The 14,867-nt window shown below is 43.3% G+C and overlaps 1 protein-coding gene and 1 long non-coding RNA gene across 2 annotated transcripts; both read left to right on the top strand.

Moving 5' to 3' along the window:
* The first annotated feature begins 479 nt into the window (after positions 1-479).
* Positions 480-10,123, top strand: LOC106601564 (hydroxy-delta-5-steroid dehydrogenase, 3 beta- and steroid delta-isomerase). Its single transcript, XM_014193874.2, has 6 exons — positions 480-933; positions 4,609-4,764; positions 6,080-6,188; positions 7,911-8,010; positions 8,577-8,739; positions 8,920-10,123. The coding sequence occupies exons 1-6, from the start codon at positions 774-776 to the stop codon at positions 9,330-9,332; spliced, it is 1,101 nt and encodes a 366-aa protein (XP_014049349.1). The 5' UTR covers positions 480-773; the 3' UTR covers positions 9,333-10,123.
* A 2,063-nt stretch (positions 10,124-12,186) lies between these two features.
* LOC123741700 (uncharacterized) lies at positions 12,187-14,383 on the top strand. Its single transcript, XR_006769226.1, has 2 exons — positions 12,187-12,492; positions 12,576-14,383. It is a non-coding gene; the product is annotated as an uncharacterized lncRNA (long non-coding RNA).
* The last annotated feature ends 484 nt before the right edge of the window (positions 14,384-14,867 follow it).

The following is a 14,867-nucleotide window of genomic DNA, read 5'->3' as shown; positions in this document are numbered from 1 at the left end:
ATGGACATTTCCCCCGTCAACAAACATGTATCACTGTTACAGATGGAAATATGTGTATATATTTTTTTGGTGTAATGTTTCAATCACTTCCCTTTGACCTGCACTGTCGGAGCTGTACCCTGCAATTACATCTGCAACCCTGTGCATGTGACTAATAAACTCTAATCTAATCATGGTGGCATATAGCCTATCTACAGTAAGCTACATTTAAACGAGAAGACCAATCGAGTTCATTTTGCATAGTGATCTTTGACTTTCTTTGATGATAGAACAAACACTAAGTCGAAGGTCATCAATTAAGTCCAGTGAAGCGGAGCAGTTTACGATCGCTGTGTACAAACCGATCAGGGCTGCGTTCAGTACGTTTTTACGTTCTGGAACGTTCAATTGAACGGAAACGGTGCTGTTCTGAACGACCAGGGTTGGGGAACGAGGAAGGTTGGGGAATACTGTCAGCATGACCACTTCCCTTTAAAACACGGCACTCATTGCTTCCAGCCACACCTCGCCACATCTACTAAACGGTAGTCTATTCAAGAACGTACAAGAACCTTTTGGGGGAACGTGTCGTTCAGAACAAACCGTTGTTCAACGTAGCAAACGTTTAAGAGGACTGAACGCACCTCAACCTCTCCCTGTCTTTTTTCATTTCGTTCTCTCTCGTTGTTTATCTCCGCTCTTTTAGAACGCAGAAGGAGTTGTAGAAGATCAACAAGGACGACTCAGTAGCTCATCAACCAAACAATACGCGTTGATAGTAGCAACAGTGAAGAATGTTGACTAAAGAACGGGGCCTGGTTTATCTCGTCACCGGGGGCTGTGGGTTCCTCGGACAACACCTGTTACAGGTCCTTTTGGAGAAAGAGGATGCGGTAACGGAAATTCGACTTTTTGACAAACACATCGACTCTAGTCTAAATGGCCACAGCACAGGTAAAACAAAAATATATTCTTGAAACATAAATTGTAAATGTCTGGCAGTTCACTGACATGCTCAAACCCTATTTGTAGTTTTCTTGTCTAATAATGTTTTATGCATATTTTATTGGCATAACCAAACACCACACGAGGCTGCTGAGTTGAAAACGGCTCATAAATGTCCAGAATGATTTGCAGCTGTGGGACTAGTGGCGTTTTAAACATGAAAGTTAAGTTACTCTTAACCCTTATTCATGGTGACAATGATTATTGGGCTAAGCTACTCCTAGCAAGATATAGAGGCTCAAGTGGGCAAGACCTCTAATCATGAATGTCCTGGGGTTTATTCACTGAGAAGAGGTGGGGTGTCAACTCCTCAGTGAAACAGTTAGGGTCTTTATCTACCTTAGCACATTGAAATGACTGAAAGTGAGAGAACCTAGACTAGCATCACAGACCTTTACCCACATACATACCCAATCAAATAGATTCTGGATATCAGCTGTATTCCATGGAAACTATTTTCTGACACCCTTTATTTTTGGCTTACACCTTTCTTACTCTTATATTCTCAGGCATAAGAACATGCACATTTTTAATTATCTAACTTTGTACAAACTTTTATTCCATTGTCAGTCTTCACTACAGAAACAGAGCCATATATGGGATAGAGGTGGAGGGTGGGCAGTAGGTAGATGGACTGAGAGGGAGAGATGGGAAAGCTGAAAGTCAGATACATACTAGAGTGTGACAGAGATGAGAGTTAGCGAATGTCACTGAAAGGGAAATGTTAGGATAGTAAACAACACATAAGTGCACTCCGCTGAGGTCACTTCTACATCTGAATTGCTTGCGGTTTGGGGTTTTAGGCTGGGTTTCTGTATAAGCACTTTGTGACATCTGCTGATGTAAAAAGCTCTTTATAAATGTGTTTGATTTGATTTGACTGCATCGGTCTGCATGAACAACGTCATAACATGATGGGGTCATGGACACAGATTGCCCACACCCCTCCTAATTCCATTTCCTATTCTTGAACACTGCAGCTGGCCTATGTAATTTCCCGTAACCTGTGACATGTCACTGTCATAACAGGAATCTCCACCTGCACCCTGTCACCTTGTGTGACTTTTCAGTTTGTGTGGAATATGAATCGGAAAGGCAGGGTGGTATGTGGGGAAGGCTGCGCTCATCACAGACTGACAGGTTTGTTGGACAGAGCCTTCCTCCAAACTCAGTGATAGAAGATCACTCCATAGATGTGTATGACTGATGAGCTAAATATATGGCATTGATTACAAATGAAATCGCCCATATAGGCTTACATTGTTAGTCTTTAACCTCCTATATTGCCGTAGGCTACATCCAGGTAATATTAGAACACCTTGTTTTCTCTTAAATACCAAACATATATATTTCTCCCCTGGTGAGAATGTGCTTTTCAAGTAGAGGAGATGTAAGGGCTGAGGAAAAATGGAAAAAATGATTTACCATTCATTCATTACCATTCATTATGTAAGCCAGTGGTATTCACCTCCTACTATGTCTGGAGTTTGCTGGTTTTCTGCTCTACCTGATTAATAATTGCACCCACCTCTTGACCAAGGTCTAAATCAGTCACTGATTAGAAGGGAACATTGAAAAACCGCAGTGGAGCTGGCTTCGAGGCCCCGACTTGAGTTTGAGGGATGTAGGCTATTCCAAGGCGTGCACAAAGCCTGGTGGCTGGTAGTATTCATATAGCCCAGCCAGGGGGAGGCCTATAGTACACTTTATGTAATCAGAGCTCATAGTCTAGTTCTAATCTCGCTGTAACAGTGAACTGAAAAGACCAAGATGCTGTGATTGAATGAGATTTGCAACTTAACTTTGAGCCTTTGCTTGAAATGTTTCTGAAGTATTTACGTTCTGTAGGTTCTTTTTAGATATGAAGCATACATATTTTTTCACAGAGAAGGGTATGAGTGACTAAACCGATAACCAAAACAAACCAAGAATTTAACTTGGTTATTGGTGTATATGTTGCGTAGCATGTGAACCGCTGCTGCATCTCATGTAGTTACAGTAGCCTAGTAAGAGAGGGGCTTGTAAACTTCAGAGGACAAGGTTGACTGAAGCTTTCACTTCCTGTAATTACTTCAATTACAGTTGCTGTAGTTACTGGGTAATTACAGAACCTAGCTTTGGTTTGGTTCAATGGAAGTCAACAAATAATGTCAGATCCTTAAAAGGTTCTACAGCTGCACCATCGAGAGCATTCTGCCTGGTTGCATCACTGCCCGGTATGGCAACTGCTCGGCCCCCGACCGCAAGACGCTACTGAGGATAGTGCGAACGGCCCAGAACATCACTGGGGCCAAGCTTCCTGCCATCCAGGACATCTATAGCAGGCGGTGTCAGAGGAAGGCCCTAAAATTGTCAGACTCCAGCCACCCCAGTCATAGACTGTTCTCTCTACTACCACATGGCAAGCTGTACCGGAGAGCCAAGTCTAGGTCCAAGAGACTTCTAAACAGTTTCTACCCCCAAGCCATAAAACTCCTGAACATCTAGTCAAATGGCTACTCAGACATTGCAACCCCCCCCCCTCTCCACACCACTGCCACTCTCTGTTGTCATCTATGCATAGTCACTTTAATTAACTCCACCTACATCTACATACTACCTCAACTGACCGGTGCCCCCGCACATTGACTCTGTACCGGCACCCCCCTGTATATATTGTTATATATGTTTTTACTGCTCCTCTTTAATTACTTGTTGCTTTTCTCTTATTCATATTTTTTTTAAACTGCACTGTCGGTTAGGGGCTCGTAAGTAAGCATTTCACTGTAAGGTCTACCTACACCTGTTGTATTCGGCGCATGTGACAAATACAATTTGATTTGATTTGCTACTTAACCAAGCCACTGAGGCAGAGCTAAAAGAGACAGCTGCAGTAGTGTGACTTCAAGGCAAGAGTGTGTTTTTTTATGAGTCGGGACCATTCCTGTGGTTACTTGGACTCCAGCCCCGTCCTGGCTTTATGGTCCTTAGATATATTTCAAGGCCATGATCTAGATAAGCCAAGCCAGGGACAGCAAACTGAGAATAAGGGCAGCTTCTTTTCCATCTTATCATTCCAAGAAGGAAAGACGGAACAAACAGCTCTCAAAAGACACATTTGTGAAGGACGTGATTTTGTTGTGACCCACCTACTGGTGTTCCAATAAACATAAAGACCTTGTATGAGAAGACGTTAATTATGGTGGGGTGATTGGGTCTTTTTATAGCAACATCAGATTACATTTTTTCCAGAAACAGACAGAGTTCCTCAGTGGACCCAGCTTTGGTTAGGTAGCTAGGCAATGTAGGATCTGATTTAGAGGAAACAAATGAACACTCAAGTCAAAGAATCAAAGAATACTTCATATAGCCATGGAAACATGCATAGAAAGACTTGGTTCCTCCTCACACAACATATGTACCTAGACCTTCTAACCACAATATGTCTGATTCTTCTCTTAGGCTATTATTCTGTACATGATGTCCATGTCTTGTTGTCCAATCTCAATCTAGGATCAATTGTATTATTGTGCATTGTAGATCAGTTTATAGATATTTCATTCCGGTGAAAACAGTCTCTTTTACACTATATCTAACATCTTACAACCCCCCCCCCTCCACTTTTCTCCCTCTCTCCCCCGTCAGAGCGGGTAAAGGTGGTGGTGACGCAGGGGGACATCACAGATTACTCCAGTGTCCTGGAGGTGTCCAAGGGGGCAGACCTGGTCATCCACACGGCCAGCCTGGTGGATGTCTGGCACAGAGTCCCTGAGACAGTCATCCAGGCTGTGAATGTTCAAGGTAAGGGCTCAGACACAGCAATAGCATTCACTGGCTGAGAATACGCACCGATTTTTTACATGTAGAATCTCATAAAAAATGTGGTCAGTCAGACGCCTACAGCGAGCTGAACGGTGGGCAGACGAACACTAGATCCACATTCGGTGCGATGTGTGGAAGCCTTAAGACACAGGAGGATTTACGAAGAAGGGAATGGAAAATATGTTGGGGGAACGGAAAAGAGAAGAGGGAGAAATGGTTGCCTTCGAGATGATTGATGATAGAACGAGACAAACATAGGAGGGGTGGTTGGCTTCTCTTGACTGTAAATTAATTCCACAACAGGAACTGTTATGAAGACCCATGAAAACCCATGAAATAGTATTCCCTAAAGTTATTGTGATTCATGGTATAACCCACGTTTTTCCTGTTTGCCTGTCGCCTCTCCCTTCCTATAGTGCCTGGTGTTTTCCTCTGAACATTCTGACTATAAAACTGCCCCTTGAGTCTGTTAAGGATGACAACTACAGCAATGGTTTTATAGTGAGCAAACATAGACATACACAAATAAGGTCATTATTTATTTATGTAGTGGGTAAATGTGTGTGAGTCTCTGAGAAGGCCTGTTTATAGAAATTGTGTGTGTGCTTGTCATGAGATTGAAATGGCTGTAAAAGACTCATCTCAAAAGGTTTCACATCTCACGATAAGGTTAGTGCCAGCCTGTCAGGTGGTTTTCATGTAACTGAATTACCTACAAACTCAACTTATTGAAGGGAATCAGCTGTTCTCTGTGATCCACTGCAAGTCAACTGGTTTCTATTAAACTAACAACATCAAATTCAAATAGCAAGCCCTTGGAAGCATTATATAAGCCCAATTGAATACTGACACTTTGTTTCCAGTTTGTGGTTATTCTATCTATTCCCCGTCTGGTGGGTGGCCTACTGTGGTGGGTGTGTGTCTCACTGTCCCAGATCTGGGTAGCTGTCCCATATTTCTGCTCGTCGTCTCTTGGAGAATGTGACATTGTCCTCACAGGAATAGTTGTTTGTATTAGTTAGTGTAATTACTGTATATCAGATGTTTCAAATCCTTCTAGGATGTTTGTGTTGAGCTCTGAGAAAACACCTATCATCCGGGGCTAGTTCCTAGAACATCCTCCTCCAGGTACTTGTGTACTCATCGTCTGCCAACATCTCTGACCAGATGTTCTGCACGCACTTCATGTTGACTGCACCACATCCTAGCCCTTTCTTTCTGCAATTAAATCAATGATTACCTCTAGTTATTGGCCTCTAGAATGTTTCTCTTCCTCTCTCCGTCTCTCTAACAGGAACTGTGAATGTGATCAATGCCTGTGTGGAGAATGGTATTCAGTATCTGGTCTACACCAGCAGCATGGAGGTGGTCGGCCCCAATGTGAAAGGAGACCCCTTTATCAGGTAGACTTTTACTTCACAAATATCTGTTTCTCCTTTAGGCTTTTGTTCTTTTTTTCCTCTTTCCACTAAATCACTACCTCTCCTCCATCTGTCTTTTGTCTAGCCCGTATGGTAGAGATTTCCCTTATCTGTATTATATCAGCCATGTGACTATTTTATTTTCTGATTTGTCTATGAACTCGTATGTCTCAATTCTTCCCTAATTCTCCATCGAGAGACATTTACTGTGAGGAGAGATACATAAAGAGGTAGATAGGAGACAGGAATAGAGAGGGACAATAAATATTATTATTATTAGAGAGACATGAGAGAGCATTCCAGTCATAGTGTTGCGTTAAGGTCTAGTAGATGATGGATATGAAGCAGAGCCCACATCAAGGCACGCTTCCTTCATCCCTCCCTCTCTCACACAGACTAAAGCACTAGCCTCTCTGATGTGGCAGACATGTTATGCTCTACACTGAGTATACAAACATTATGAACACCTGCTCTTTCCACGACAGACTGACCAGGTGAAAGCTATGAACCCTTATTGATGTCAAATCCACATAAATCAGTATAGATGAAGGGGAAGGATTTTTAAGCCTTGAGATTGAGACATGGATTGTGTATGTGTGCTATTCAGATGGTGAATGGGCAAGACAAAAGATTGAAGTGCCTTTGAACAGGGTATGGTAGTAGGTGCCAGGCGCACCGGTTTGTGTCAAGAACTGCAACGCTGTTGAGTTTTTCACACTCAACAGTTTCCCGTGTGTATCAAGAATGGTCCACCACCCAAAGGACATCCAGCCAACTGTGGGAAGCATTGGAATCAACATGGGCAGGCATCCATGTGGAATGCTTTCGACACCTTGTAGAGCCCATGCCCCGACAAATTGAGGCTGTTCTGAGGGAGAACGTGGGGGGTGAAACTCAATATTAGGAAGGTGTTCCTAATGTTTGGTAAACTCAGTATGTCATTGTGTGTTATTATAGGTGTGTTTAGGAATGTACTTATCACATATGGTCCCTATAAGAAGATAAGTGGATATGTGACAAAGATGATGACAGTCAGTAGTAGGTATGAGGAACATCACAGGATAGAATTCATCTTTACCATTGAATTGAAGCTGCACATTGCCAGTTCAATATGAACATAGCCAGGCCCATGTACTTTGCAATGCTGTGTGATGATGTCAGGAAAACTGTGTGGCAAAAATAACTACATCATAATAACAGCCCTGTGTTAGGTAATAGGCTCAGGTACACAAAGCCTTAAAGCATTGTCTGGTTTAACCTGTTTTAGGCTGGCAGGTCCTGGGAGCGTTGATGTTTTTGTGTAGCGTCATCGGATCTTTTTCTTAACATTTCAGATGTTAAACTCATTTCTGTCATACCAAGGAATTAGAGTGACAGAGAGAGAGGGATGAGGGAAATCCACACACACACTGTGGATTTGCAGATGTGTTTGCTATTCTCTTCCTTTCACATCAGCACTCACAGTGTCCGGGGGAAAATGTCTGTCAGCCTTTACATGCATGACTGACTTTGCTAAAATATTCACAGAAACAACAGGATGAGTCCTGCACAGCCAGCAAGGAGAAACAACACCATGAAACTGCCAATGTCATCTGGCTATTATACTGAATCATTCCACATTCCACATGTGAATGTGATATTCTGTTCAAAGGTCATCAAATAATAACACCCCCCACCGTCTCCCTCTCTCTCTCTCATGCACAGAGGTGATGAAGACACCGTCTACAATGTTTATCATGATATGCCCTACCCCAGGAGCAAGGCCAAGGCAGAGAAACTGGTGCTGGAGGCCAACGGCAATAAGGTACTTGTATTAACACATCACATCTCATACAAAGACGCGGTAATAACACACACAGACCAACTCACACACTTTTATTTGATGGACATTTTGAAAGATCCGGGGGATAGTTGCCTTTAATGGTACCCTCATTAATAGCCTGATTCAGATAGGGAATCCCTTCATGGACCTTATTCAGATACTTATTCTCTCTCTTTGACTGAATTGCTCAAAAAGGTACCGCAGAACACAAATAAACTATAGTAATCCATGAAAAAAATGTTTTGGAGCTTATGTTGCATGTAAGATTTTTTCGCCCAATGGCCATATTTCTGCTGTTACTCTGCGCGAAAAACTAATATTTCTGAATTATGATAAATGGTAGAATTCTTTTCGACTTCACTGTCACTCTGCCAAAAAGCTGTTTAAGTGTTCCCTTGTGCGTTAGTCTACTCCACCCTTCTGTTAACATGTTGAGTTAAAACTGCATATTTGGGATTCCGGGTTTCAAAACTGTTTTCATTTCCCGTCCGCTCCCATCAGTTTCTAATGCTCTGTTACCACATCCTTCCTCTCCTCTCTCTGGCCAGGTGAATGAAGGGGCCTGCTTGTACACATGCTCCCTCCGTCCCACAGGGATCTATGGTGAGCAGCACCAGCTGATGAGGGACTTCTATGAGATGGGTGTGAGGACAGGGGGCTGGATCATTCGAGGCGTCCCAAAGGACACGGAACATGGTCGTGTCTATGCAGGTGAGTCCTGAAACCCGTGCTGATACCTAGCCACACCTACAAGATCTTGAGTCATCCTTTTAGCTGATTTTCTACTGAGCTCTTGGTTATGTACCAAGGTGGCTACTTAACTTGTTCTCCAGCCCTAGTGGATTAGGCTAGTGGTATGCACGTTCTCAGCATAGTTTCCTTTTTTTTCAGGTAACGTGGCTTGGATGCATCTGCTGGCTGCTCGCTCCCTGAGAGAGCACCCCCAACGGGTTGGAGGGGAAGTTTACTTCTGCTATGACGACTCACCCTACAAGAGTTATGAGGATTTCAACATGCAGTTCCTGTCTGGGTTCAACTTCCGCCAGGTCCGTGTGCCGCTATTGGTGCTGTGGTTGGTGGCGTGCCTGAATGACCTGCTCCGCTGGGTGCTGAAGCCTGTGTGCAGCTACACACCATTACTCAATCGCTACACACTCGCTGTGGCCAGCACCTCCTTCACAGTAGGTTCAGACAAGGCCCAGCGCCACTTCCAGTACCGCCCCCTCTATGACTGGGAACAGTGCAAGGCCCGCACACAGAGATGGGTGGACACCTTTCCCTTCGCAGGCCCCAAGGACTCCTGATTTGCTGGTCTGAGGGAACCTTGTCTGGGCTAAACCGATGCACCACACATCATAACATGGGATGGATGGAGGAGTGAGAGGACTTTCTCAGATTTATATTCTCACTATGTTTGCTCCATCATAAGCAGTATTATCATTACACGTATGCATACAAACTCTTGACCCCTGAACTCTTAAACCCTGAACTATGACCTCCTGCACGTGTTCTTCAAAAATGGTTATGTCCTCCTACCTGTCACTACTTGTGGCTAGCCTGTAGCTCCTCAGTCAAAATGATGACAAGGCATGTTCCACACTGAAATGGGTCACTTATCCATCCCATGATCTTCTGATTCACATGAGAACCTTCCCAGCTCTAAATAAGAGATAATACATTGGAGATTCAATATAAAAAGTTTGGTGCTTTATCGGACATTGCCATATTCATCCTCTTAAAAAAGGGGTAGATATGTGATTGTAGTCATAAAAGGGCATAGGTATGTGATCTAGGAAAGCTGCTCATGAATTGTTTTGAGTCTATTTCCAACAATACACAGTGCAATACATTGCTATACATATTTTGCAATACATACATGAAAATGCAATACATTTTCCACAAGACATCATCACTACATAGACTTGATCTGTTTTTGTTGAAGAGCACTAGTGCAGAAAACATGCATCTTAAACATGCATTAATGCACACAGAGAATATTGTCTGATTTTGTTCTATGTGATTTTAGAGTTTTATGAATCAAATCAAATCAAAGTTTATTTGTCACGTGCGCTGAATACAACAGTTGTAGACCTTACAGTGAAATGCTTACTTACAGGCTCTAACCAATAGTGCGGAAAAAAAGGTGTGTGTGTGTGTGTGTGTGTGTGTGTGTGTGTGTAAGTAGAGAAATAAAACAACAGTAAAAAGACATTTGAAAATAAGAGTAGCAAGGCTATATACAGACACCGGTTAGTCAGGCTTATTTAGGTAGTATGTACATGTGGGTATGGTTAAAGTGACTATGCATATATGATGAACAGAGTAGCAGTAGCGTAAAAAGAGGGGTTGGCAGGTGGTGGGACACAATGCAGATAGCCCAGTTAGTCAATGTGCGGGAGCACTGGTTGGTCGGGCCAATTGAGGTAGTATGTACATGAATGTATAGTTAAAGTGACTATGCATATAAGATAAACAGAGAGTAGTGGGGGGGGGGGGGGGGGGGCACACAATGCAAATAGTTTGGGTAACCATTTGGTTACCTGTTCAGGAGTCTTATGGCTTGGGGGTAAAAACTGTTGAGAAGCCTTTTTGTTCTAGACTTGGCACTCCGGTACCGCTTGCCATGCGGTAGTAGAAAGAACAGTCTATGACTGGGGTGGCTGGGGTCTTTGACAATTTTCAGGGCCTTCCTCTGACACCGCCTGGTGTAGAGGTCCTGGATGGCAGGCTGCTTTGCCCCAGTGATGTACTGGGCCGTACGCGCTACCCTCTGAAGTGCCTTGCGGTCGGAGGCCGAGCAATTGCTGTACCAGGCAGTGATGCAACCGGTCAGGATGCTCTCGATGTTGCAGCTGTAGAACCTTTTGAGGATCTCAGGACCCATGCGAAATCTTTTTAGTTGCCTGAGGGGTAATAGGCTTTGTCGTGCCCTCTTGACGACTGTCTTGGTGTGTTTGGACCATTCTAATTTGTTGTTGATGTGGACACCAAGGAATTTGAAGCTCTCCACCTGCTCCACCACAGCCCCATCGATGAGAATGGGGACGTGCTTGGTCCTCCTTTTCCTGTAGTCCACAATCATCTCCTTAGTCTTGGTTATGTTGAGGGATAGGTTGTTATTCTGGCACCACCCGACCAGGTCTCTGACCTCCTCCTTGTAGGCTGTCTCGTCGTTGTCGGTGATCAGGCCTACCACTGTTGTGTCGTCAGCAAACTTAATGATGGTGTTGGAGTCGTGCCTGGCCATGCAGTCGTGGGTGAACAGGGAGTACAGGAGGTCTCTGAGCACGCACCACTGGGGAGCTCCAGTGTTGAGGATCAGCGTGGCAGATGTGTTACTACCTACCCTCACCACCTGGGGGCGGCCTGTCAGGAAGTCCAGGATCCAGTTGCAGAGGGAGGTGTTTAGTCCCAGGTTCCTTAGCTTAGTGATGAGCTTTGAGGGTACTATGGTGTTGAACGCTGAGCTGTAGTCAATGAATAGCATTCTCACATAGGTGTTCCTTTTGTCCAGGTGGGAAAGGGCAGTGTGGAGTGCAATAGAGATTGCATCATCTGTGGATCTGTTTGGGAGGTATGCAAATTGGAGTGGGTCTAGGGTTTCTGGGATAATGGTGTTGATGTGAGCCATTACCAGCCTTTCAAAGCACTTCATGGCTACGGACGTGAGTGCTACGGGTCTGTAGTCATTTAGGCAGGTTGCCTTTGTGTTCTTGGGCACAGGGACTATGGTGCTCTGCTTGAAGCATGTTGGTATTACAGACTCAATCAGGGACATGTTGAAAATGTCAGTGAAGACACCTGCCAGTTGGTCAGCACATGCCCAGAGCACACGTCCTGGTAATCCGTCTGGCCCCGCAGCCTTGTGAATGTTGACCTGTTTAAAGGTCTTACGTCGGCTACGGAGAGCGTGATCACATAGTCTTCCGGAACAGCTGATGCTCTCATGCATGCCTCAGTGTTGCTTGCCTCGAAGCGAGCATAGAAGTGATTTAGCTCGTCTGGTAGGCTCGTGTCACTGGGCAGCTCGCGGCTGTGCTTCCCTTTGTAGTCTGTAATAGTTTGCAAGCCCTGCCACATCCGACGAGCATTGGAGCAGGTGTAGTATGATTCAATCTTAGCCCTGTATTGACACTTTGCCTGTTTGATGGTTCGTTGCAGGGCATAGCGGGATTTCTTGTAAGCTTCCTGGTTAGTCCCGCACCTTGAAAGCGGCAGCTCTACCCTTTAGCTCAGTGCGAATGTTTGCTGTAATCCATGGCTTCTGGTTGGGCTATGTACGTACAGTCACTGTGGGGACGACGTCCTCAATGCACTTATTGATAAAGCCAGTGACTGATGTGGTGTATTCCTCAATGTCATCGGAAGAATCCCGGAACATGTTCCAGTCTGTGATAGCAAAACAGTCCTGTAGTTTAGCATCTGCTTCATTTGACCATTTTCTTTCACCTGCTATACATTAAGGTAATTTTATAATCTGAATGCACTGCCAATTTAAAAACGATAATAAAAAAATCTTTCAAAATAACATTTGCCAGTGCATTCAGATTTTAAACTTCAGACAGAGAAAAGGTTAATTTTATATTTCATGCCTATTGATGAAATTATAATTTAGTGAAGTAGCGTTACTTAAAGAGCAACTGAAGGCAATAAACAACTTCTATTCTATTCTCTGGTAGAAAATGGCCTATGTCTCAAAGCAACTATACATGAATGAAATGTAAGCATTTCATGAGACACCTATTAAAGATGTGTAACATGAAAATATTGTCCCATTTACAATGTGTAATTTATTGACGGTCGCTAACTAGCCCCAGAGATAGGTTATCCAAAGTCACAACAATTTTGACACTGTCCCACACCAGCCGGCAAAGAAGTTGGATAGCTTGCTAGCTAATTTAGGCTTCTTCCAGACACAAGAACTTGTTCGACTGTTTCAAGTTATCTCAAAGGGTGTGTACTGTTTTGGCAGAGTGTAAGTACAAATGCTTCCCACGTCGGAAAACACAACAGACACCCACATCAAAGAGCGCCAAGACCCAAAACTTGTTAAGTTTCATTTCCAAATGAGGAGAATTGAAACCAGGACTTGATCAGGAAGTTCAGCCCTCTTTAAGAAAACAATAGACATACTTGGAACACAAGGAGGTTGGGGGCACCTTAATTGGGGAGGATGGGCTTGTGGTAAGGACTGGAGCGGAATGGTATGTGTTTGATGCCATTCCATTAGCTCCATTCCAGCCATTATTATGAGCCATCCTCCCCTCTGCAGCCTCCTCAGACTTGGAAAGCATACTCTTTCTGTATTGAATATTGTATTGAATATGAATATGTATTTTGTATTTATTTGTTTAATTCCAAATATAAGTATTTTAATTAATTCAAAGTAGATTTTTTTTACAAGGTAAATATGATACTATCAAAGACACAATGCAAGATTTTTTCTGAAAACGGCCTAGGTCCACTATGGTGACCTCGGAAACTGCAAAATAAACTAAATGGAGAAACATATGGAATACATGTTAACAACACATTCATTACACGTCCTTTACATAGTTATTGTCGGTATTAGATAGAACGTTGCGCCCCTGCCTGCCTGTGGGGAAAACAACTTGTGGTTACCTTTTTCAAATGTAATTTTCTTGTTGCCTGCTTGTTTTAATCTATTACAAAACTACATTTAAGAAAAGTACAACGTCTAAAGATTACTTTTCAACATTGCCTGTGATGGGGGTCACCTTGGTGTCATGATAGGGGCTGCACCAAATGATTGATGTATTATAATAATTGATTATGCTTATGTTGTATTAATAGAAGGGGAAGGGCTATAAGACCCTCCCCCACTACATTTATAGGGTCTTGGACCACAGATTAGCAATATATGCATTATAAGGTTTAATACTGTTCCACAGTTCTTTTCTAGTCTCTGCCTCTTATACGAAACGGTCTGAGCAGATGTGTGAGCCATTGCAGTTAAAACAGGGTGTCTGTGAGAAAGCGCCTCAAGCCTAAAAGAGATACATAGACATAGACCCCTGCAAGGGAGTAAATAGATAAGAGAGAAGTCAGACATACCACTTTAAGCCACACGTGAATGGAAAATTACTGCTGAGCCCTTAGAGAAGACTGGACTATTGTTTTCTCCTGCAAGTTTGTATAACTGTATATGCATGGGCTTGGTCTCATGAGTAGAAGGTGTTGACGTAGGCAGTTACACCACTAGGGGTTGACTGCAAGTATATTAAAGCAACTTTGACCTTTTTTACTTTGCAGAACTAACTCTGAAACAGAAGTTTCCATTGTCAACTTCTGTCTGCAATTGCATTAATAAAGGTTTGATTGATTTACTTACCAATAAGCCAATGATTGACAAGGAACAAGGAACTTACCCCGACACCTGCTCCCAAGCGTTCTCACTACTTAGAAATACGTAATATTGTAGGGATTCCCTCATGCCCCTTTTCATGACAGTGCTAGCAGCCACCTGAGTGAGACCAACAGCACAAACTAACGGAATATAAACCTACAAGTAATCAGGGGAGTTAAAGACTATACTATACTGAACAAAAATATAAACAAAATATGCAAGAATGTTGCTAAGTAACAGTTCATATAAGGAAATCAGTCAATTGAAATAAATAAATTAGACCCTAATCTATGGATTTCACATGACTGGGAATACAGATATGCATCTGTTGATCAGATATCCTAACAAAAAAGGCAGGGGTGTAGATCAGGAAACCAGTCAGTATCTGGTGTGACCACCATTTGGCTCATGCAGCACGACACATCTCCTTCGCATAGAGTTTATCAGGCTGTTGATTGTGGCCTGTGGAATG

This window comes from Salmo salar, chromosome ssa03 (genome assembly GCF_905237065.1).
Source record: "Salmo salar chromosome ssa03, Ssal_v3.1, whole genome shotgun sequence".
NCBI classification, from domain to species: Eukaryota; Metazoa; Chordata; class Actinopteri; order Salmoniformes; family Salmonidae; genus Salmo; species Salmo salar.
Note: the sequence above shows the minus strand (reverse complement) of the source record. Positions and strands in the feature narration are given on the sequence as shown.

Bases quoted from the DNA above. Each gene is read 5' to 3' on its own strand.
- LOC106601564 (XM_014193874.2), top strand. From the start codon at position 774: ATGTTGACTAAAGAACGGGGCCTGGTTTATCTCGTCACCGGGGGCTGT. The intron at 934-4,608 runs GTAAAACAAAAA...CTCCCCCGTCAG, and splicing joins TCTAAATGGCCACAGCACAG to AGCGGGTAAAGGTGGTGGTG. The intron at 8,011-8,576 runs GTACTTGTATTA...CTCTCTGGCCAG, and splicing joins TGGAGGCCAACGGCAATAAG to GTGAATGAAGGGGCCTGCTT.